Source organism: Hermetia illucens, chromosome 6 (assembly GCF_905115235.1).
Source record: "Hermetia illucens chromosome 6, iHerIll2.2.curated.20191125, whole genome shotgun sequence".
Taxonomy (NCBI): Eukaryota; Metazoa; Arthropoda; class Insecta; order Diptera; family Stratiomyidae; genus Hermetia; species Hermetia illucens.
Genome location: NC_051854.1, coordinates 49616630 through 49642466, shown reverse-complemented (window position 1 = coordinate 49642466; position 25837 = coordinate 49616630). Strand labels below are relative to the sequence as shown.

The following is a 25837-nucleotide window of genomic DNA, read 5'->3' as shown; positions in this document are numbered from 1 at the left end:
CGTACGATAGCCTTGTGCTCTAACCACTCAGCTATCCGGACACGAAATAGCCACCATTTAATGCGCGGTGGGCTAGTGGGTTCCTCACGCTGATTTAACGGTGGCTTAATTCGCAGGACGGCAATCAATGGCCAATGTTGAGGTGCAGTGGTCTCATAGCGAACGGCTTTGCAATCAGTGACAGTGGTAAAATGTCGGCGTCTTATGAGAATATAGTCGATTTGCGTTTTAGTGTTGCCACTATAAAATGTAGGAAGATGAGACAATCGTTTGATGAACCATGTATTCATCAGTACAAGGTCAGGGATTATACGCTCGCCACCCTCATTGCGCGCTCCGAACCCCTTTCCTCCATGGCACCTGTTACCGTCTGCCTTTTAATCCACATGACCATTAAGGTCGCCGTCAATGATTATATAGTCGGCAGCAGGCACGTGACAAGTCTTTTCATCGAGAAGTTGCCAGAAGGCATCTTTCTCGGCATCAGGTCGACCTGTATGTGATGCGTACGCGGTGAAGAAGTGAATAGTGCGATCAGCTGATATAATGGGGAGCTTCATCAGCCGATTCTTAAATCGTTCGACTTCTTTAATGGCATCACGAAACCCTCTGAGATGGCAATGCCAACACCATATTGAGTGCGTGAGCTACCAAAATAGAGAAGTTTATAGCCATTTTTGCCGCGTTCGCATTCAATGTCGCAGCTTTTGGCACCAGACCATCGGGTTTCTTGCAGAGCGCAGATATCAATGCGCCTTGTCCGAAGGGCTCTTGCGAGTTCCTCGGTCTTTTCAGTTAGGTTACTACCATTTAGCGTGCAGGCACGTATTTCTTTTGTTCGTTTTGTTCGGATTAACTTGCTTACGTCCTGATGCCGTCCATGCATCAAGAACCCTTATCCATTTCTCGACAGGACCGGGACCCGTCCTGCCGCGTCGACTGAGGTGGACGCCCTAGCATTTCTCCGAGGCTTGTGACACTGAATACGTTGCCTGAAACCCTCCTCCTTTACCTGGGCTTTTTTTTTCTATGAAAAAAATAGCAGATTGTGGAGATTATATTTTTTCCTAAACCGAATAGAAAACTGATGAGCTGCTTTTTTTTTGCAACTTTATTCTTGTATCTTCCGGTTGTTGCTGAAAGGGAAGAATATTTGGGTGGTCTTTCAGTTTTTGTCGATACTTATTAGTTTGATTAAGTATTTCGTCATCTACGAGATCTCGATGTACCAAGAAGCATTTGTTATTATTCGAAGGATCTTCGACTGGGTTTGTAGGAGCAGTTTGATGTTTTAAATTTTTGTTGCACCCCACAACTTAATTCCGTAGGTCCAGATAGACTCAATTATAAACTTGTACAAAAGTAACTTGTTATCTAGTGATAAACTAGAATTTCGGTTAGTTAACCAGTAGAGATTTTTACTTTTAATCGTATTTGCGTTCGTTTAGCTTTGATGTCTCTTCTCCGAGTAAGACGTCGACCGACATGGAAGGCAAGATATCTGACACTGTCAGTTTGTGGAATGTTGATTCCATTTAACGAAATGGGCGGACATGTCTTCCGATTCAGAGCAAAGGTAATGTGACAGCTTTTGTCCTCTCGTTCGCGCGAATTCTCCATGTTATTAGCTACTGTTTCCAAATAAAATTCCAGGGAATTGGAGCGCCTTTATGAGAGCTCCGTATCGCCGTGTCATCCGCGACCATAGATATAATCAGATTATCGTCAACTAGCAGAGCGGACTCATATATTTGATATAATAATGGTCCTAGTACGCTTCCCTGGGGATACCTGCTTTGATAGGATGATCTTTGGATATGAAGCTTTTGTATCTTAATCGGAACGATCGACCTTTTATATAGGACTTCAAGATATCATACATATTTGGCGGTAGTATTTTTCTGGTCTTGTACAATAGATGACTTGCGGTTTTATCCAGGGCAGGCAATTCATCAGACGCTAACTCACCTTTGCCCTGGACGAAACCGTGTGTCATCTATTTTTCAACTTGATTGCTTGGCCAAGGATGAGGGTTCCGTGTACCACTGCCGAGAAAGTGTTGTACAATAGCCCTTTGTGCCACACTCTGTCTAAAGCTTAGACAATGTCGAGAAAGGCGGCAGAACAATATTTTTTTTGGTTGAAAGCTTGTTTTATTGCCGAAACGATACGGTGAACCACACGGGACATCCAAAGTCCAGCGCCCTACACACTGCTTTATGCAGATGAAGTTTTCCTAGCATCTAATAGCAAAAATGATCTCGAGCCACCTGTCCAAAAATGAAATGGTCGCCTCATGCAATATTGTCTCAGATTGAATCTCAACAAAACTGAATTTTTGACGACCGATCTCCATGAAACAGGCATAATCACTATCAGCGGCAGGGATCTGCCCAGAACTGAGCGCTTTAAATACCTAAGATCAACGCTATTAGCCAATGGAGTTATATGAAATTATGAAATTGTTTGACGCATTACCGCAACCTTGATGAAGTGGCATTCTGCAACTGGTGTTCTTTGTGATCGAAGTATCAACGAACGTCTCAAATCTAAAATTTACCGCAATTCTGTCCGTCCTATCGCCCTCTATGGTTCTGAGTGTTGGCCGACTATAAAAAACAATGAATGACGTCTTGCATGGATACGAAGATGTTGCGTTGCATTAGTCCAAAGCGACACGTTTTGATCACATCCGAAATGAGTATATCCATGATCGTTATGGGGTTACACTGATCATGGAAAAATTGCGAGAGGTATAGTCACGCAATTCATGTTAGCGACAATTCACTTGCCATGCCACGATTGGTCTGAACATCGAAGTCGATGGTAAACGACCAAAATCACGGTGGCTTGATACGCTGGATGGGGATTTAAAAGCCTCGAGATTGCACCCAGATCAGGCATTCGGCAGAGCCAAATGACGAAACCGATCACGACGAGCCGACCCCGCTTGTGAATTGGACAAAGGCTGATGAAAAAGAAGAAGATACGATAAACCTGTTCTGTTGTACGATGCTTTTCTCGGAAGCCGAATTTATGGTCAGGGATTATATTTTGACTTGCTAGAAGCGACAGATTCTTCGATGCCAGCAGTTTTTTGATAAGATAGGAAGCAGGCTTATCGGGCGGTATGATGCTACTTGTGTTGGATATTTTCCCGGTTTTGCGGCTGCAATTATAATAGAAGTTCCCCACATGTTCCGGAAGTGACCAATACGTATCATGGCGTTGAAGATGTCAATCAGACGCTTGATAGCATGGAGAGGGAGCTCTTTGACCATTTTCCCTGCAATTTTGTCGTGGCCACATGTCTTTTTAGGATCGAGTTCTCTGATGACGCGCATGAGATAATGAGTATTTTTAACTCTGAAGCGGAGGTTCGTTTTGGCAGATGAAGGTGAACATCGCGGAAGTTGAATTTTGTTTTTCACTGGGTTGGGTGTAAAACGCTTTCGAAATGAGTTGTTAGTGCAGCACCTTTTTCAGCATCGCTTCGGGCTCAATTATCCTTCCCAAGTTCAAGGGTGGTGAATGTCGTTACGGTCTTTTCAGATTTCTACAAACTTTCCAAAGAGAATAGTCGGTGTCCGCTGTCGAAGTTAATCTTCTGAGGAAATTTCCATACTCTGCTGGTTTTTATCGTGCAAAGCTTTTCGTAGGCCTTTTGTTGCTTCTGACAGTTCTCAAATTTCGTTTTTTGTGGATATCTAGGATACGCGCTGAGGCCCTGTGTCGATCGGCTACCCATTGGTTTGGTTTTGTGGACAGCCGTGCAGCCAGATAGAGGATGTTGGTGAAATTTCCAATAGCTAGGTCAATGTCACGCTTAATTTTCAGAGATATTCCATTGACTAAGGGAAAACTTATATATTTCCGATGTTTTAACCAGTTTGTTGCTTTGTTTGTTATAGCTTCTGGTTCGCTTTCTCTGGAACGCTGTCCAAACATGTGAATGATGACGAGAAATCGTTTCCCGACGAATATTTTTCGTAATTCCGAAATCGATGAGATCGGGTGTTGCGCATTGCCCAGTGGCAACCTAGTCAGTCTTATCAATTTCGTCGAGATACGGAATTCTCTCAGGGCCGTGTACAGTTTACTGTCATAGGTGGCTTTAAAGTCGATGACAAGATGATGAAACTGATGTCCATATTCCAACAGTTTTTCCATCGGTTGCCGCACAGGGAAAATCAGATCTGTTGCTGATTTGCCTGGAGTGAAGCCTCTTAGGTATAGGGTCTTTTCTACTAAAAGGACTAGAACGACTACTAGATCGGTTCACAAGCGATACACACATTCCACTTCACCATAGGCAACACGCCTACCAGAAAGGCAAATCCACGGTGACAACACTCCATGAGCACACGGCGAAAATTGAAAAGGCGATGCCAGAAAAAGAATACGCCTTGGGCGCATTCATGGACATCGAAGGTGTCTTTAATTATGTCTCATTCGTGGCAATTTGTGATGCGGCAAGACAGCATGGAATCGAACCGCTGCTAATCAGTTGGATCCTCCACATGCTAGAGTGGAGCAAAATCCACATATTGGTCGGCCAGAATTCGATTGAAGTAGGATGTCTTAAGGGCTGCCCATAGGAAGGGGTTCTCTCTTCGCTGTTATGGCTCTTGGTAATGGATACATTTACGGAAGATCTAGCCATAATAATTACTGGAAAGTTTGCGGTCACATACTGTACGCCTGAATGAAACTGTATGAAATCCACAGTTGGTGCCTCCGCAATAGACCCACGGTGAACGCTAAGAACGTCAAGTGGGGCACCTATACGCTACCTACCTTAGCAGGGGCGAAAATCCAACTGGCACAAACATTCAAGTATTTTGGAGTACATTTCGACTCCAAGTTAACGTGGAAGCACCATATCCAGGAACAATATCAGGAATCCTGGTGCTGGAACGCGATAGGTAAGACCTAGGGACTCTCGCAGAAACGGATACACTAAATATATACATTCATAATGAAACCCATTTTGATGTATGCATGCATGTCTGGTGGCCGAGACTGAACTTTGCTAACAGCAGAAAGCTGCTAACGCAGATTCAAAGGCTTGGTTGCCTAAGTATTACCGGAGCAATGAGTACTACGCCGACTGCGGCACTTAAAGCTATCCTAAATCTACCCCGCATTCACTGACGCATATAGAATCGATACTATTGGAGCGTGAAAAGCCGGCCAATCACACGGCCATGCGTCTATCTGGAAATTCCTTGGCAAACATCTGGTAGCTCTGATGCCGATCGATCATATGATTTCCGGATTTGTCTTTGAAAAGACATACACTGTCGTAATCACCGAAAGAAACAGACAGATTACAGACTCGCAGGGGTTTTCTCGGGGAATCCGATTGTGGCCCGACCCCTCGGAAAAATGACAACCGTACTCCAGGCGGAGATATCATATATGCCATTTCATTAGCAGCATAAAAATGTCTGCAACAAAAATGGAGGGGTCGCAGCATTCGAATCTGTTCCGCTGCTGAAAATTGGTCTACTGAGCGAAACATTTTGTGATGTGGGTGCCGGGGCACTTTAACATCGTTGGTAATGAGGACGCTGACAGACTGGCTCGCTGAGAGTCTAGATCCTCAATGGTGGGGCCAGAACCAGCTTTTGGAATCCTGCTTTCCACTGTCAGGTCTACTCTAAAGAGTGAAATTGCAAGGATTCACGCAGGCGAGAAATTTGAACTCTTGCTGGCAAACGGCAATCCTTGTGAAAGAGTCTGGGGTCACTAGAGCGGCATTTCTGTTTCAGGGCTTTTAACGGGAGGCCGTTCCTTAAACTACCATATGGAGAAGATTGGGGCGGTGGTTTCGGCTATGTGCAGCCAATATGAGGAGCAGGAGGAGACGGCCCTGCACTTTTTATGCAGGTGCCCTCCTCAGATCTCAGACGAAAGCACCTTTACAAGGTTTTCGTCAATAAAGGATCTGCACACTCCCTGCCTCTGGAGAATGTTCTCAGATTCGCTAAAGCGCCTCCGTATATGTTCTGACATTCATCAAGGCTAAGAGGTGGCGGCGTTCGATCAGTACGTGTTCAATTTGGTTGAAAGTGGTCCTATCTGGAGAGGCCCACGTTTGTTTGTGGATCGTTTTCCGTGCGAACCAGGTACTTCCAACAAACATTTCGTGCGATACTGCTAACTGAATAAACCGCAGTTCCTTATCATTTGTATTCCTGTATAAGTTATGGGAGCCAACGTATCGCCTGAATACGGGCTTCGCCCCAACGCGACTATTGAAATTCCCACTTGGGACAGGCTTGGAGGGTCGGCTCAACTGCCTCGTAGAAGGTATGCTTTTCTGATTCTGCTGTCTCCTCTGTAGGGGCGTCAACGTTTATGAGGCTTATATTTCTAAATTTGCCACGCAAACGCAGAGTGCATGGCCGTTCGCTTATATTTTCAAAGACGATAATAGCAGGTTTCATTTTTTCGCTGGCTAAGAAACTTACTCGGAGCACATGATTTACTGGAAAGTCACTATAGTATATGGTGTAGTGGCTCTTCTCCAGGAAATCGGTCCCTGTCCAGCGCATCTCTTGCAACGCTGTTGGGGCAGGGCATCGGCTAATTGCTCAGCAGCATTTGGTCTGTACAGGGAGTGCACGTTCCATGAGCGAATGCGCAAATCGTTAACCCGTCGGCGTTTTGAAATTCATCCTGTCCGAGGATCCTTCCGTGGTTTCGTAACTTTAGTTTTCCGGGTAAGGTTGTCAGCTGGCACATTTTGCCAGTTGGTGCATTTTGCTCCGTTTTTATGCACGGAAGAACCGCTTTCATCCGTCTCCGTCTGCAGTTTTTCATGAAGAAAGAACTACCAGCGATCACCACGTGGAGGTGTAGTGGTACAGCAGTGGTACAATAAGAGGATTTGGAAATCTGACTACAGCCGGCCGGTCGGTGACACTGTTACCTAACTCTTCAAAAATATGGGAGAGGAAGGCTCGGCAGAAGGAAACTTCAGCCGCAAAGGAGAAGGGACTACAGCTTTGTTGTCAGAACCTTCTCCTCCATATGTACCCGAAAAAATGGAAGAAAGGGAAGCTGGTAATGTGGACGCAACTGGTCTAACGCCGGTATGCGAAAATAGATCCATGCAGCCCGGACTGCGTGAATCTGGGAGGGCTTCTAGCCGTCGACAACAGAAGTTACTGCGAAAGAAGGCGAAGTTTCTTGGGAATGAGGGCATGATCGTTGTTACACCACCAAGTGTGGCGATATCCAGAGAAATCGGACGCAAGAAAGTGGAACTTTCGGTGGAAGGTGAGGACAAGCTGGTAACCCCTGTGAGATCCATACTGAACGTAGCAGACTTTTCAGTTAGCAGCGGGTTTCATATTAGACTCCACTTACGGCTACAAACACAAGAGTTAGTCAAATCAACCTGCTGCATGTTCAAGCTTCTTCCTATCTATTGCAGGTTGTGCGGAGTCTTTAATAAGGATGAGTCGGCTAAGCTGGATTCTCTTAGAAAATCGCATGGTTTCAAAGATAGAGGATGCAACTCTGTAGGGTGAGTACGCGATGGGGTGTTCGTGGATATTGAAGGGGCTCTATGATGCCGCCAGAGAGCATGGTGTTGACGAAACTCTAATAAAGTGGATCTACGCTATGCTAACGCAGATATTGTTGTGTGGTGAAGTGGTTGTTAATCGCTACTTAACAACGGAAGGGGCGAAAGGCTGCCCTCAAAGAGATGTGCTATCGCTACTTCTGTGGAGTATGCTGATCAACTCGCTACTATGCGAACTACAAAATCTGTCAATACACGTTCAAGCTTATGCGGATGACATGGATGTACTGGCTGTTGGTCGAGATCTCGGAATGGTGTGTAGAAATACACAAAGCGCCTTGATTTGATTAACAATTGGTGTTTCAGGGATGGACTTTCAGTAAATCTAAATAAAACCACAATGGTATTATTCACAAAAAGAAGCGAACTGAATGGTCTTTGCCTTCCAGAGATGAGGGTACAACCCTTCAACTCTTCGAAGAAGTGATATATCTGGGAGTTATTCAGGATCAGAAGCTTCTTTGGAACAAACATGTAGAGGTAAAGATAAAATGAGCTCTCACGGCTTATGGGCTGTGAAGGCGGACCTTTGCCTCGACATGGGGACTTAAGCCTCAGGAAGTAATTTGGGTATGTTGCTATCATTAGGCCGATGTTTACTTATGCATGCGTAGCGTGGTGTTTTACGATGAAACAGAAGAGTTTTCGCTGTAAACTAGCCACACTGCAAAGAACTGTGTGTCTGGGTATTACCGGTGCCAGCACTGTAATGAGAGCAGCTCATAGACTATTTCGATTAGATCTGTGGGCAAACAATTCAGAGTCATTGGGAGAACTGAATCTAGTTTTCGCAATGTCTTCCGATTCTCAGATCCCCATACATCTGTTTGGTAGAAGATATGATGTTATCTTGAAACGGAGAGAAAACTGGGACGAATCAGAAAAATGCGTGTCAGGATTTACTGATGTCTCCACACTGATTGCTCAAAACCAGAAAATGGTTCTGGAGCAGGAGTCTACCTCTCGAATTAAAACGAGAATTGGTCTTTTCCTTTGGGACAATACACAATGGCCTTTCAAGTTGAAATGTAGGCGATCCTAAGGGCTGCAACCTGGATGATGGACGAGCGGTTGATGGGCAGGCGCATCGCAATCTGTAGCGATAGTCAAGCTGCATTGAGGGCGTTCAGTAGTACTTTGATCACTTCAAAAATCGTTCAGGAATGTAAAAACCGATTGAATTCTGTTTCTAGATTCAATACGGTGGATTTACTAGGTACCTGGTCATTGTGCTTGTGCTCAAGGTATGGGGCAGCGAATCAATGCCTGTCGATTGGCAACGAGGCATTATCTGTCTCATACATAAAAAGGGAGATATCACACAATGCAGCAATTATAGAGGTATCACGTTGCTGAGTACCATCTATAAGATATTCTCCGCTATCGTGCTAGGCCGGATAGCCCCATTCGCTCAGAACATCATTGGCCCATATCAAAGAGGCTTCACTCCAGGCAATTCAGCAACTGATGAGATTTTCTCTCTGCGGCAAGCGATGGAAAAACTGTTGGAATATGGACAACAGTTGCACTATCTGTTCATCGACTTTAAAGTCGCCTATGATAGCATAGCCAGGGGGCCATGAGAGAATTCGGTATCCCCACGAAATTAATAAGACTGACATGGCTGACCCAGACCAATGTGCGAGGCCAGATAAAAGTAGCAGGATTACTCTCAAGACCATTCGACATCAACAACGGTCTACGACAAGGGGATGCCCTATCATGCGTCCTCTTTAACTTGGCCCTCGAGAAAGTGATCCGTGATGCTGATGTAAATGCAAGAGGTACGATCCTCTTTAAGTCCACCCAACTACTGGCCTATGCTGACGATATCGACATCATGGGAAGAACCACCTGAGACGTAAAAACTGCCTTCATCCAGATCGAGCAGGCGGCGCGAGATCTTGGGCTGCACATCAATGAAGGCAAGCCAAAATATATGGTGGCAACGTCAGCACCGAAGACGAACCAATCAACAATATCAAACCGCACTGGTCAAACAGGAAGAATAAGGATAAGAGAATACAACTTTGAGACCATTGACAATTTCTCCTATCTAGGGTCGAAAATTACAACCGATAACAGCTACGATGATGAAATCCGCGCACGGTTGTTGTCAGCCAACAGCGCCTATTTCAGCTTACAAAGTCTGTTCTGCTCGAAATGTCTCACCATAGCGTCAAAGCTCTCACTGTACAAGACTATGATCTTGCCAGTCCTCATGTATTCCTCGGAAACTTGGGTTCTTAGCAAGAAAAATTACGAACTCTTGGCCGCGTTCGAGAGAAGAATCCTCCGAGGAATTTTTGGCAACCTACAGGAGGATGGACGATTCCGTAGCCTACACAATGACGAAATCTATGAGAGATATCATGACGGTTGTAAATAAAATCCGGCTCAATAGGTTACGGTAGGCGGGTCACTTAATCCGTATGGATGAGGATGATCCCACCCGGAGAGTCTATAAGGGCAATATCTATGGTAGAAAAAGAAGACGAGGCAGACCCTGCCTAAGATGGAGCGATGGCATAGGTCAGGACGCCAGACAGCTTTTAGGGATATCGAATTGGTTGACCTCGGCGGAAAAACTGGATGTCTGGAGTTCCTTATTAAGACAGGCCTAGACCGGATACCGGTTGTTGCGCCGTTCATGATGGTGATGATGACCTGGTCATTGTGGTGTAGAGGGAAATGAAATCTCGGATGCCTTAGCAAAAGAGGTTTTAACTTTCCTCATGTCCGGACTGGAACCAGGGTGGGTGTCGGCAGTGTCGGTAGCATTGGCTGATGCTGCTATCAAACACTGGGAACAACTCTTCCTGTCAGAACCAAACAAACACACGACAAAGTGTATCCTATCGAAATGCAGGAGGACTTGCAGAAGTATTGTGGGCATTCTGAGTAGCCATAATTGACTAGCTGAGCATATGTTCAGAATAGGAATTATCCAAGATGATAGGTGTCCATTCTGTAATGAGGAAGCGGAATCCACGGAAAATTTTGTATGTGAGTACCCGGCGTACGGACACATCAGACATCAGATTTTTCTTGCTGATATGCTCCAACTGCAGCGGATAGCATCACATCCAGTAACGGAAATCCTGCGATACATAAACCAATTCGGGATATTCCGTGAGACGGGGGAATCCAGTACAATGGACCACTAAGGTTTGAGTGTTCATAGGCTTTGCCTCTCCTCCACCTTAAACACACACACACACACGTAGGGTTGTCAGCCCTACCCAACCCCCAACCTGGAGGACCAGTTGGTACATTTTGTCTCGTTTTCAGGCGCGGGAGACTCGTTTTTATCCTTCTCCGTCTGCAGTTTTTCGTGAAGAAAGAACTCCCAGCGGTCACCACGTGGAGGTGGAGATAGGATTTGGTAGTAGAGCTGTTGGTATTGGTTCAGCAGGCGTTGCCTAGGTTTTATGCTCCATCGTGGGTACCGATCCACGTTTCGTCCTGGGACCTATACTATCCTTTGACCGAATAAATGTCGCTTGCAGGTAATTGGTACAACAATTTTCAAGGACATAATTCTTGAGGCGTGGTTTTATAGCTTTCAGGGTCTTTCGTATCTTAGAATGTGAATCATTTGATGCTGAAATTGTGTTTATCAATTAGGTGGCACTCCAATTCGAATTAGTTCCTGCCTCATTGCGTGCATGGAGTTGAGCAGCTCACTTAATTTTTTTTAAAGAACCCCAGCTTCATCCCTCTCTAGTGGTCTGATAATAAAATATTGGCAAAATCCTGAATTGGAAATGTAAGAGTCTGAATTTGAAATGAAAAATTCCGAAATTGACTTGGAAAAGTCTGAAGTTGGTTTGGAAATTTCTGAAATTAGCTTGGCAAATTCTGAATTGGTTTGGAAAATTCTAAACCAGACTTGCAAAACCTATATTTCAGTTGTGTCTAACACTTCAAGATTGACAGGCTGAACTGCTGCGAGAAAATCAGATTGATTGATTCGACGTGTTATATTGCATTGCCATCTCGTGTTGTTTTTTGTAGGTCTTGCCTTAAGTCAAACATGATTAGGGCTGTATTCAGTTGGGGTTAAATTCTGAGAATATGGTGGATGGGGAAGTAGCACGTATGCGCCTTTGCATTGTCCTGGAGGAAGAGCATCTTTTTCTTGGCCAAATGTTTCTGTTTAAAATGGTTGTGGAACGGATTCAATAAGTTGGGATATTATAGTTAGTGGGGGTTGGATTATGGGCATCCATAAAACGGCCCCGGTTTACACGATTGCCCACTTGCAATGGCGGTCAATTACGAACTGCATGACGAATCCTCCTAGAAAAATTGTCGTAGTCCATTGGAAGATGGTCCTGGACCAGGACAGAGTTGCTTTTCGAGTAAAAAGGCGGGAAATTCAAAAAGTGACATACTTACTGACCCACCTTGGTATTTGGGGTTTTGTCTTTTATTCTTACAGGACTCAAAAGTTGTCGATGTCCTTCGTTGTAGGAAAGTAGCCTTTGTATATTTGGAGCAACTACGAACTTAAGAAATTAAGTATCTTCTAGGAATATAAAGCTATAAATTCGAAAAAAATTTCAGTTATTGTTGCATTTGTATTGTTAAAAAATCTGAAGCGAATTTAGCAAAATGCGTAGTTATAGGGTAAGCAAGGCTCAATCCAAAATGCGAATTTTAAAAATATTTGAAAAACTGGAAAATTGTGTTGGTGTGTGTGTTGATAATACAAGTTTTAAGTTTCTTTTAATTAACTCTTGAAAAGCATAAAATTAAATGGAATTTGGATGAGTAATGAGTCATTTTCCAAGTCTCCTTTAGGGTTTTGTGTGGAAAACGCGTTGCATGGCTCCCGAAATGCATTTCTGTGTGCTTTTCTGTCCATTTCAGGGCAACGACGTGAATGGCGAATGTATGGAATTTAGTAATGCTCCCTGTGGCGGTTGTTGTTCATATTTTCATTTGAAATTTGGTGAAATGCATGAGTGTTTCGGCACATGAAAGGCTACGAATGCGGTTGCAATTAACGCTGAATTAGTTGAAAGAAGCGAATGCTGGAAACTAGCTACGTACGTAATAAAAGCGATAATACGAGAGAAAAAGCGTTTTCTTTAAGAAATTTCGAAAATAGATTTTTTTGATTGGAAATACCTACGGCAGCGGTTCGATGGTTGTGTTATGAAGCTCCTACTCGTCTACTTTGGCGGATTTAGATGTGATATTCCTCGTCTAAAATGGTGTTGTCTAGAGTCTGGAGGCAGTGTATAAGGTCACTCTCGTGTTGCTGTTGTTTGGCTAGGGTATTCGTGTGGTATTTGGTGTCCTAGTGGGTGGGGGTGGTGTCTGTGTTCATGGCTACTAGGCTCCTGTGTTTGGTCCTGAACTCTACTCTCGACCTAGACGGGGGACTACTGTTTCACGTATACAAACTCTGTGTAAAAGCTACGTCGTGATGAGTATGGCGATGGCTATATGTAGGCTAGGGGCTAATGTATGTCTCTATATGTTACAATATGTACAAGTCTGGGTCTACGTGTGATGCTATGTAGGTCCTTGTGTCCTGTTCTGAGTCAATTGTCGGGTATTATCGCAGCTTTAGCAAGCAATGTCCTTAAAATTAGATTTAATTACTAAATGTAATCTGTACAAAGTATATGACCTGATTCGCTGCGCGTTTTGTTTATGTATCTCTGTATATCTCATAACGATGGCCACTTTGACTTTCTACGTTCATTGTCCGTTTTCGTCGCCATCGTGAAATTTTGATTGCAACCAATGGTTTAAGTCAATTTCGAAAGGATTTTGGATAAATTTTGCAATTTCAAACCAGACGAACACACACCATGGTAGAAGGAATAACATTGGAATTTTCATTAAATTTTCAATTAATATTCAATTTCAGAGGTTGATTTTGTTTTATTTGGTAAATATTGGTGTTGGCAGCATACAGGAAGAGTGCGGCAAGTACAGGAAGCGGAAAGAAAAAAAGAAAAAGATCCATTTTTAAAAACAATAAATTCAAAATGAAGACCAGGAGGTTACAGAAAAAATAGGAGATCAAGAATAATTACCACCAATTTAGGATTGCAATTACTTCATTTCAAAAAGGATCGAATACTTGAACACTTTTCGAACAATACCTGTATGTTGGGGCCTTGGTATCGAATTCGGTCAGTTCATAGTTGTTGTTGCCATTGATGGATTTCGCTGCAGCCACTGCACTTGCATCCTCGACAATGAGGGCACAGTTTGAATTCGTATCGGACTCACCACCTGGAGCACCTGTTTCCATGCAACCGTACAAATGTTTATTCTTAAGGTATCGCGGTGGTTGAGGATTTTCGTGTATCAGTAGGGATTCACGCTCACTTTCGCCGGAACTCATACGAGATCGTTCACGGTCACGATTCCCAACTTTCGGCTCCGTATGTAGGCCACCGTTTATCGATGTGTTTGTTACCTGTAGGTTAAGGAAAAGAAATTATCGGTTACTAAGGTGCGGATATATACCAGTTGATAATTGAAACAAGTCGGGAAACCGGAAGCTGGACGCTTCAGGTACGAAAGGTTTTGTGTATTTCTTAGTACGTAGCACGTAATATATATTATGTGAGAGTATCCACTTTCCGGTGATATTGACATTCATAGTCTACAATTGTCAAAGAAGTAACAATTTTGACGTATTATAACTTTGTTAGTAATAGTGCGATTTCCACCAAACCTGGTAAGATCATGCTGTATATTATTGCCTACATTACTGCACTTTCGTGGTGCTAGGGAGGGGGGGGGGATTTCCAGCCAATTACAAAAAATTGTAGTAGTATACTATTATTAGCTTTATTTGAATAGATATCGGGGACAGCCTCTTGATTTTTTTTCAGATTTTTCGGTTGGATAGTTTCTGAGAATGTCCCCCTTAAAGAAATGATCAATTTCAACCCCCCGCACTCCCCAATTTTCTAACAAATGTCAAAACTAAGACTAGCTTCGAAAAGCACTAACCGAGACCTTTAATTTAATACCCCACATGACTATATTTGATGAAAAAAAATTTTACACACCCATTTTGCATGTAAGGGGACATAATTCGACATAAAAGGATGTAACTCACTGCATGTGTGAGCGTTCACAGCTCCCACCTTTCTACTAAATTTGGTGTCAATTGCTGTAATCGTCTCCGAGTAAAATGTGACGGACGGACGGACAGACGGACAGACGGAGGAGTGGCCAGATTTCCCATCAGGCGGTGCAGGGGCTCGGAACCCCAGTATCGGCGACTTTTGGGAGTGAGCAAGCGGGCTCCCGGTCGTCGATATCCCTCGACCGCAGTGCCTCCGTGGTGGACAACTTGGCCACCTTGGCATAGAACACCACAAGTGATTTGGATCTGGAGAAGGAGGTTTTCAAGCGAAGTACGACCTTATCGAGAATACCAATAACAAGACCAAACAAAGATAAATTGAAGACAGATTTTTGGACAACAAAAACCGTGACAACATTCACCGCATATGTTCAAGATGCTCGACAGCAGGGGGTGCTCCAGAAACAAGGAAGGGATCCATTCAAAAGAAGCTCATCAACTTTGAGATCTCCATCAATGCAAAGGCGATCAAGGATAAAGTACAGGTAAGGTCAATAAACGCCAAAAGTGAAGGACCGTGTAAAAGGAGTAACCCCGCCGGGGCTTCAAATAAACCTGGATCATTGCAGGGTCGCTCAGGATTTACTTGAGCAGACCACGTTCGAATCTGAGATGGAAATTGCCATCATAAGTGAACCGTATAGACTTCGTCACGGTGGCATATGGGTCACAGATTCGACTGGTGGAGCGGTGATATGGGCTTGCGGTCAACAGGCCATACAATGTACTGCAAGTCAGGCAGCCAGTGGCTTTGTGTGGGCGAAAATAAGTAGTGAATATATATACACCTGCTACGTGGTATGGCGTTTGACACTGTTTGAATTTGAGGAAATGCTTGGTGATCTTGTTCTCGACGCGAGGGGACGAAGTCCAAATGTGATTTTAATGCTTTGTTTTGCAAACAAAACCTTAAAAATGACTTCCAGCACTTTACGCGGTCTCTGTCCCTATCATAGCAGCGACTGTGTGTGTGTGTGTTTGAAGTAGGGGAGAAGCAAAGCTTCTGAGCACTCAGACCTTAGTAGTCCATTGTACTCGATTCCCCCGTCTAACGGAATATCACCGGATTCGTTTATGTGTCCCAGAATTTGCGTAAGTGGATGTGATGCTACTCGCGGCAGTGGGAGCACATCAGTACCAAAAATCTGATGTCTAATGCGTCCATAGGTGGGGCACTCACCTAGAAAATGTTCCGTGGGTTCCGCTTCCTCATTACAGGATGGACACTTATCATCTTCTATAATTCCTATTCTGAACATATGCCCAACTAGTGAATTATGGCCAGTCAGAATGCCCACAATATTTCTGCAAGTCTTCCTGCTTTTCGACAGGATAAACTTTGCAGTACGTTCTGACAGGAAGAGTTTGGTCTGTCTAGCAACATTAAGGCTTCGGCCACCTGTCATTATGGGAAGCTTGTTCCCATTTTGAATTTTTGAAAGCAGCATCAGCCAATGGTACCGACACCCCAATTACTGGTTCTGGTCCGGGCATGGGGAAAGTTGAAGCCTCCTTTGCAAAGGCATCCTAGATTTCGTTTCACTCTACACCACAATGACCAGATACCCAGAGTAAATTCACCGTATTGAATCTAGAAACAGAATTCAATCGGTTTCTACATTCCTGAACGAATTTTGAAGTGATCAAAGTACTACTCAACACCCTCAATGCAGCTTGACTATCGCTACAGCTTGCGATGCGCTTGCCCTTCAGCCGCTTGTCAATAATCCAGATTGCAGCCTTTAGGATCGCATTTGCTTTTGAAGATATTTTGCTTTTATTGGCTGAAAGTATTTTGTAATGTGTACAAATACGTATTTTGGGGACCAACTGTTCAGTGTTCAAAGTCAAATCTTTCATTTTCAACTTTATCGATACTTTCTCTCCTCGTCGTTGCTGCATGTTGCGAGTTAACGTCTTGAATCGTGGATGTTCTGCGTACATGGTTTCATCTGGCAAATAGTCCGATTGCGCTGTTGAGTCGTGATCGTCAGGACGAGTCGTCCTTCTCCTTGATTTTGGAGAATTTGCAGGCAATGTGGCGGTTTGAGAATCCTGGGGCTGTCACGATTCATCCACTCTGTTCTACGAAACATAAACTTTTGTTTCGTCTACATGCATTATGTTCTGGTCGCCTCCTCTTCAGAGTCTAAGCATATAGCGTACCTGGAGTGCATTTTTCAACGTCTCCTTGAGGCCGGTTTTGTTCTCAATGTTGAAAAGTGCAAATTTCTTCAAACGCAGGTGAGATTTTTCAGTCACAATATAACCCCTGGTGGCATCCAGTCGGACCAGGTGCACGCAATCGTTTCCCGCTTCCCAAACTGTTGAGGATTTGAGAAGGTTCGTGAGTATGCTAAATTTCTACCGTTTTTTCCTGCCCAGGGCCGCCCACATCAATCGATCGGTAACAGTAATCCGTCCGAAAACCAAAGACATCCGTCTTATTGAGTGGTCCACAGCGGCTATGAAGGCATTTGAGTCAACTAAGCAACAGCTGGTGGATGCCACGCTTCTGATATTTCCTCATCAAGATGCACCTCTAGGAGTTTTCGTCCATGCCATGGACCTTGCCGCCGGTGCTGGTCTTCACCAAAAGCTGAACCAAAGCTGGCAACCGTTGAGCTTCTCCTCGAAATATTTCAACTACGCCCAAAGGAACTACAGTACCTACGATCCTAAGTTATTAGCAACTTATCTCGCTATTCCCTAGAAGACAGGCTGTTTATAGCGTTCACGGACCACAGACCTCTTACATTTGCCTTAAAACAGAAATCCGACAAAGCGTCTCTTCGTAAACTCATTCACTAGCACGTGTCCGGAAAAGACGATGTAGTTTATTAGCAATCGCGGAGGCGCAGAAGGACGGCGCAGTTTCTCCGGGCCTGGGGAGTAAATGCAGTTAAGCTTTCAGGGAGTTCCCTATTTTCGGCTCGATCTCTACATATACTGCCAGAACCTCAGCAAAGGGAGCACGACCATACATTTCGGCCGCTTTCCGCAAGCGACTATTTAATGACGTTCACAGTCTGGCGCACCGTCGCATTCGGACAACGAACTGGTTAGCCCGTGCGAACTATATTTCTGGCCGCCCATGAACAAGGACATACATTTTTAGGCCAGACAAGGCATTGCATGTCAGAAACGTTAAACTTCGAAGCATGCAAGGAAATAAGTAGGTATGTCTTCAGGTCATCAAGCGCTTCCACAGCACCCACCTCGGCATAATTGACCCGTTGTGAGTCTCGCACGGTTTCAGGAATTGCATCACAATCATCGATAGGTTCACACGATGTCCTGAAGCGATTTCTCTAAAAGACATTACGGCTCTATCATGTGCTGAGGCCTCTATCGGAAATGGATTCCACGCTTTGGTGTGTCGGCGATCATCATCACTGACCGGAGAATGCAGTTTGAATCTTCTCGTTTCTTGGAGTTAGGCAAAATACTAGGCTTCAAATCCCACCGGACAATTGCCTACCATCCAACGGGATTCTGGAAAGATGGCACAGGACGCTAAAGGCCGTTATAATGGGGTAAGATGATCCTTCCTGGGCGTAAGTCCTGCCTCTCGTCCTACTTGGTCTACGGACAGTCAGCCACTAGGAGTTTGCTGCAAGTCCCGCGGGAGGAACCTGGGACTCTCCAGCGACCCAGTTCTCGACGTGTGGTCGAGCATTAATCCTGCCGGCCGCCACGTGGCAACCATGCAAGCAAGTGGGGAAACCGGAAGCTGGATGTTGGAAGACATTTGAGTATGCATTTGTCCCATTAGTACGTAATACGTAATATATGCATATATTATGTGGGAATATTATATCCAAAACAACGGTGGCTTGATACGCTGGACGGGGATTTAAAAGCCTCGAAATTGCATTCAGATTAGGCATTTGATAGGGCCAAATGGTGAAACCGATCATGACGAGTCGACCCTGTTTGTGAACGGGTCGGATGCTGAAGAAAAAGAAGATTATATGAGAATATCCATTTTCAAGTGATATTGACATTTGAAGTCTTGAATTTGCAAAGAAGTGACAACTTTGACGTATAATAGCTTTGTTAGTAATAGTGCGATTTCCACCAAACTTGGTGGCATTATGCTCTATATTATAGTCTACATTGCTGCATATTTCGTGGTGCTAGGATGAGCCTAGATACCATATAGTGGCAGCCTCTTAACTTTTTTCCAGATTTTTCTGTTGGGTAGTTTCTGAGAATGGGTCTTGGGTCTGTTAAAGAAATGATCATTTGCGACCCCCCCCGGCTCGCACTCCCCAACTCTTCAACAAACGTCAAAAGTAAGACCAACTTCGGAAAGTACTAATCGGGACCTTTCATTTGATACCCCACCCCATTTGGTGAAAAAAAAATCGCACCCCCCATTCCCATGTATGGGGAACCCTCTCCCCGGACAGACAGACACCACCACAGACGCCACCATACGACGGACATCACAAAGTCTTTGAGAGAGGTCCCCACCACTTTACCCTCGACATCGGAGACGCACCCAAGAAAGTCTCGATAGCTCGCCTGAAGCCTTTCTTCCAGGAGACAAATATCCCCAGGGGAATGCGCGAGCGGCAGGTTTCCGTTCGTAGGAGCATAGAGAGGAAGGAGCAGGTAATCTTCCGTTCTTGACAGTCCCTCGGGGCGCGTAGTCTGCGTACTGCGGGGGACTATGAAGGGTGGAATCTACTCGTACTAATTGAAAGCTGCTGTCTTCAAGTGATACCTGCCCTTAATCGAGGAGGATTTGATGCTCCCATCAAAGTAATAAACACAAGACTTATGAAATTTAATATCTGAATTGAATTTTCAACTTCTATTCGAGGTTAGACGGTAACTGCGGCAAAGGGATAAGAAGAGGCTCTACTAAGTACTCAGCCTTAGGATGCAATCTTCTGTGAATGAAATTGATATTCCAGGTCCTGAAGTTATATGGAAGCCAATCAGGATACCAAAGTAAACAGACTCGATTTTGATTTCAAAACTTTATCCGCACAAAATAAAATCTATTTCATTGCGTTCCATCTAAAATTGTATGGATCTAAATATATCCGAGATAAATTCTGAAAGCATCTTTATCCGAGGCGAATGTACCCTGGCATGTGTGTGCTTGCACCAAGATATCTCGTACTTTCGCTCTAGGGTTGCTATAAACATCCACTGAGAACTTTTCCGTAAACAGTTTTTCTTGCAATCTGGTTTTTCTCGATTTCCGGTTCTCGTGTCATCATACACACATCAGAAAAGTTTATCCTTTCCCCATGACACATTACACGTTCCCTACATAGTACGAGTGAACTGGAAAGCATTCTGGTGAAATGTTTATTGTAGCGATTCCTCTAGTGAAAACTTTCTCTCTGACGAACACACATAGTACATAAAAGTTTCCCCGGATACGTTTTCCCATCAAAAAGATTGAATGGTCGGTAAAAATAGAAGTTGCAATACGTATGATGCTGAAATAGCCAAAAAGGATCCTATTTCAGGTGAGGTCGTTACGGTCTGAAATCTCTCAATGTTGAGTTGTAAATAGTGGACATTTCCTGACAATTTACTCAAACATTTTTCGTGGAAAGTTTGAGGGAGTTTTTGATGTTTTTTATGGCTTTAGTTGGATTGAACTTTCAGGAATTACGAGGGGTAGCTCCTTTCCCTCGCAGACATGTTATAATATGGTAACTGTGCATTGAAAATGGCGTCACTAGAAAACCCGAGACAGGTTAAATATGAAACTGGAAACTTTAATAATGGATTGCTCATGCAATACGTCAGTAGTCATGTGACGGTTCAGGTTGTACAAGATTGTCCCTTTAGGGACAGGACATCGGAGCCTGTGAACATGCGAAGGGGAATGTGGCTATGCTTAAATTATTGAGTGGTTATGTGAATTTAATATTAGGGACAACGTTAACATTTCTCATTGTGTCACAAACTGGCGACATGAGAATCGAAAAGTATCTTAAAGTGACAATATTGGTGAGCTAACTAATTACTCTTGGCTTAAATGGTAGCTGATTACTTACCTTTATATTATAATAACCAGCTTTGAATCTCGGCAGTTTGAAAGGACTGGATAAACAAAGTTGTATACTTCACAAAGAAGTGAACAGGAGACATACAAAGCACAAAGTTGCAACTTTTTCGGGAAGGGAAATCTGACCTGTCCAACTTATGGATTGCCAAGGGTTTTTTGGTGAATGAGGATCCTAAGGAGCCCTCAGCGTCGCTATACAAACATGGCATACTATGTCTTATACTCATGTTTCTTGTGTGGGAATAAAAAACTTTACACATTCGGAATGGATTAACTTTCATATAACATGCCTCTTGGTCTCAGATGACATGGAACTTAGTGGATCTTTGATTCTAACTGGATGTCCTGTACCAGGCTGGGATATCGGTCGCCATACCAAAAAAACCAATTGATGTCTATTTTCAATAAACTGTTCTTTGCTTGTTAAAGTGCCAGCTATGTAGTTTTGAGGATCTTCAAGTTTGAGGTACATTACAAAGTTGGTAAGAATATCCTGTGGAAGCTGCTTGTTTCTGCCGATTATTACAGGACTGGTTGTTCGTCGCTCACATCGGCACTAACAGGGAGTTAGTGACCTTTAACGGGTCGCTTACGATACGGGGTGTGACGTCCCCGAGGTGCCCGAGTAAGTAGTTCTGATCCCCTAGCTGGCAGTATACCTGTGTCCTAGGTAGTAGCCTCGAGAAAGCTTCTCGGTGAAGAGCGAACTGCGAATGACCGGCACACGTTGGGACACACTGGGAGTCTCCGGAGCCGTCGACAACTCTCTGTCGACGTCGACCGGGTGATGTGAGCGTAGCTCTGCCAAGGTGGTAGTTGCCGAAAGAGGCAGCGAGGGCGGACATACCCGATGTGGCACCGGGGCGCCCAAATAAAGAGGAAGCCTCATCAAGTGATGTCCCTGTTCAAGTGATGCCCAGTGGTGAAGCGTATGCGGTCGGCAACGTCCTCCAGAGGAACGTCAGCAAAGGTGTCAAAAACGGGCTGATGGAACTGGAGAAATAATTGGACCGCATGTTATTCTATAGGCGAACGTGAAAAGCAGCGGAAGACGATTGGAGAGCACAAACAGCCGCACTGCCCACTGAGAATACTGCTTGCATCAAATGGATCGTAGATAGCCCACTGCAAAGCGAACTTTGGAAAAAGCGAAAAGAGGACGACGTGCCCGAAGGAGACTATATCGAAGTAGTTTCCAGGGCCCAAAAAAGGAGGCCAGGAAGGAGAAAAAGAAACAGCTGACTCCGCCGCCAGAGATAGAGGCAGGATAAAACCCGAAGACAATGCAGCAAAGGCGTCTTCCATACGGAAAACGAGAAGTGGCGGAGGCGACTAATAAGGGGCTATTGGGGGAGAAGGCTCTTGTTTCCAGCCTAGAGCCCATGTGCTCTCTAGAAATCCAGGATCTTGACTGTCTCACAGAAAAGTTCGAAGTAGAGGAGGCGGTAAAGCGAGAATGTCCAGAGATAACCAATGCCCGGGTAGGTATCACCTCTGTAAATTCTCGAGGCCAAAAGCTTGCTATGGTTGAAGTCCCCGAGGAATATGCGAGGAAGCTCCTTAGCAACGGGAGAATCCAAATCGGATGGGTAGTATCCAGGGTGTGAATGCGGATAGTCCCCACCAAGTGCTACAGGTGTCTGGACTATGGACATGTCAGCAGCTTGCAAGGGACCAGACAGGAGAACAGCATGCTGGAGATGCCGCCAAGTAGGTCGTTAAGCGAAGACCCGCAATGAAAGCGGGAGTTGCGTTCTCTGCAGGCATCGTGGCGCGTTTGGTGAGAGCATCGCACACACTGCGGGCTCGGGACGGTGTCCTATCTTCAGGGCGGAATTGGAAAGGGCTAGGGTGCGAACGGCATGCCCCTCGTTTTACAAATAACATACACCACTCACCAGCTGCTAACACAATTTACTGCGGAACTAAATCTGATCTAATACCGAAAAAAGGACCCGTCCTCATGTCATCTCGACTTATCGGGCACCGCTGCCAGCCGGGTTCGGGACGACGTTCGACTTCGTGTTCTTGCCGAAGGCCGGGGGAACAGGTTTGTCTGAATCTGGTGCTTATGGATAACGTTTTTTAGCGTTTACCTGACACCAGGACGATGCCAGACTTTCGGCGCCGGCTTGATGCTCTGAAGGACGTCGTTTCGAGCACGGAGGGACGAATCCTGGTTGGCGGTGATTTTAATGTCAGGGCCCTTGAATGGGGCATGCTTCAGTCAGACCCCAGAGGGAAACGGATTCTGAAAAAAGCAGCGAGAACCGGATCTGTAGTTTTAAATCCAGAATCCACGCCAACGTTTCGGCGCCCAGGCTGTGAAGGAAGCATTCCTGACATGGCTTTTGCGTTGGAATTTCTGCCATCATCGGTGGACGGGTGGCGAGTCCTAGAAGACTTCCCGGCAAGTGGTCGCCAGTACATCGTGTTCGAAGTGGTTGACGCTACTTGCCGGCGAGCACCAACACGACGCTCCCCCCGCCTGTGGAATGCCGTGAAGGTGAACAGCGGGAAGTTCGTCGAAGCTCTTAAAGCAGGCTGGATCACGCTGGAGGGCGCCCCGGGGGGTGGTAGTGTCGCAGCTGACATCGTCGTAAATTCAGTGATGAACTTGACAACGACGCCGTGTGAGGTTTCCATGCTCCGGAGGGGGCCCAGGCGTGACAAGCCTTCTATGTACTGGTGGACGGCAGAAAATGTCGGCCTACGGAAGGAGTGTCATAAGCTCCGCCGTTTGGCACAACGGTTGCATGCCAACGAGGAGGCCAGACTTGCGTTGAACAGTAAGGGTAAAGGAGACCCGGAGGTTCCGACTGCATACCGACCGCTGGGTATGCTTGACATGGGCGGAAAAGTGCTCGAGAAGCTCATCGAGAGTATACTCGCTGAAGCGTAGATGCGGTTCATCGAGTCGAGGCACACAACCGCCGATCTAGACGGATAGTGCCCCTCACAACGCTTGATATCAGAAATGCCTTCAATTCCGTTAGATGGACAGATATGCTAGGCACACTAGGAAACTCGTTTCACGTACGAAGCTATCTCTTGTGGATATTGAGGGATTATCTGAAAGACCCCTCCCTGCTCTATGAGACGCTAGAGGGCCAAGGGAGGATGGAAATCACGTCGGGAGTAGCACAGGAATCCATCTTAGGACCGGACCTCTGGAACGCTTTTTATGATAGTCTGTTGAGACTCGATATGCCCGAAGAGACGCGCTTGGCCGGTTATGCAGACGAGGTTGCGGGACTTGGATACACTGTTGAACAGGCGCAAAGCAGACTTGGCATATTGATGCGACGGGTAAACGGATGGATGACTGCTCACGGTTTCAACCTTGCGCTGGAAATAACCGAAGTGGTCATCTTGACCAGAAGGAGTATATCGAAGCGAAGATGAGCTTCTCCGAGCAAATCAAAGCAGCAGCTGACAGGGCTGCAGCTGGAGTCGCTGCCTTGAGTCAGCTAATGGTGAATGTCGGAGGCCCTATATCAACTAGGAGACGTCTCCTTATGGGAGCAACGCAGTCGATTCTGTTCTATGACTATGGCGCGGCGGTATGGGATGGTGCCTTTGACAAGGAGGTGCATCGTAAACGCCTTGCTCAAGTGTAGAGGCGGTGAACTTTGCGAGTGGCGTCTGCTTATCGCGCCGTCTCCGAACCGGCTGTGATGTTGGTTGTGGGAGTGTCAAGGAGCGCAAAGCTCCGTAAAGGGGAGAATTTAAGAGAGGTGGTCGCCTGTGAAGAACGTCAACGCACCCTTACCGAGTGGCAGATTTCTTGACAAAATGAGCCAAGAGGCAGATGAACTGCGCGGGTCATTGGCAAATAAGACGCGTGGTTGAAACGAACGCACAGTGAAATTGATTACTTACTTACCCAAATTCTAAGTGGGCATGGAGGTTTTCAGTCTTATCTGCACAGGATTGGGCAGGCACGATCTCCTGCTTGTGTGTTCTGCAATGGAGTGGCGGGCGACGCTGAACACAACTTTTTCTCTTGTTAGAGGTGGGACGGCTTTCGTCAGCAGCTTTATACAGACTCAAGGGAGCTCTCTCGTGACAACATTCACAGAGAGATGCTGAAGAGCGCTGGCAGCTGGAATCGTATTGCGCATTATGTTCAGGCTCTTCTTATTGCGAAGAAGATTGAACTCGACCGGCGGAGGGATCGGACGCTAAGGGGTTCGCTAAACTGACGACTCCCTTCCTCCTCCCTTCCGGCGACTAAAAGGGATAGAAATTTGTGTGCGGCTAGCGCTGCAAATTTCAAAAGTATACTGCCAGCGGATTGGGTCTAACTTCACGGCTACCGTCTATGCCTATCGAAAACCAACTATGATTAGAGTTTGGAGTGTCCACACGCTCCTCGACAACGGTATCGACGTCCCCAGAATGGCCCCAGAAGTCGAGCAAGAGTTATAAGCCGGACATTCTGGGCCTAAGCGAAGTAAGATGGTAGGGACAGTAGTCCTCTCCCTCTTGCGGCAATGTACTTTTGTATTCCACGTGGTAACAGACGGAAATCGGGAATCGGGTTTTGTCTGACAGCTGCCGCAATGCGCGCTCTATTGACCTGGGAGCCAGTTTCTGACAGGATCTTGACTGGAAGATTTTGGCCCACCCATCCACCAATGGGGACTTTCGATAGAGAGAAGGATTCTTTCTATCAGCAATTATACGCAGTTGACGAGAGGCTTCCTAGAGGGAACTAAGGTCTTAGCAACCGTAACGATAATGGTGAAAGGTTTGTGGATTTCGGCAGCTTCGAACGCGTTGTCATTCATGGAGCTTTGTCCGATCACAGCTTGCCACAAGGTTGGATTGACCACTTGCGATCAACAGTAGATTTAGGAGTTGTTTTCCGAATTTGTATAACAAGAGAAGCGCTGACATCGGCCTCGAACTTGATCACCATCTGATGGTTGCTTACCTTCGTTTGTGTATTGCGTTTGCCACTTCTGGCAGGGTTCGAAAGCTACGACCATTTAAGTTCAATATCGGCCGTTTATATGATTCAGCTATCGCTTGACAGTGAAAGTGCTACCTTACTAATCAATCGAAAATG

At 45.3% G+C, this 25837-nt stretch overlaps 1 protein-coding gene across 3 annotated transcripts in view; it reads right to left on the bottom strand.

Annotated features, from left to right (window-relative positions):
• LOC119660349 overlaps positions 1 to 25837 on the bottom strand; it is a 585741-nt gene that overhangs the window by 32194 nt on the left and 527710 nt on the right. For 2 of the 3 annotated variants that reach the window (XM_038068843.1, XM_038068844.1), the window contains one exon: positions 13723 to 14042. In XM_038068843.1, coding sequence (XP_037924771.1) covers positions 13723 to 14042 — 320 coding nt within the window. Of the gene's footprint in view, positions 1 to 13241; positions 13307 to 13722; positions 14043 to 25837 lie in introns of all 3 variants that reach the window. The other variant, XM_038068845.1, reaches the window with a different exon arrangement.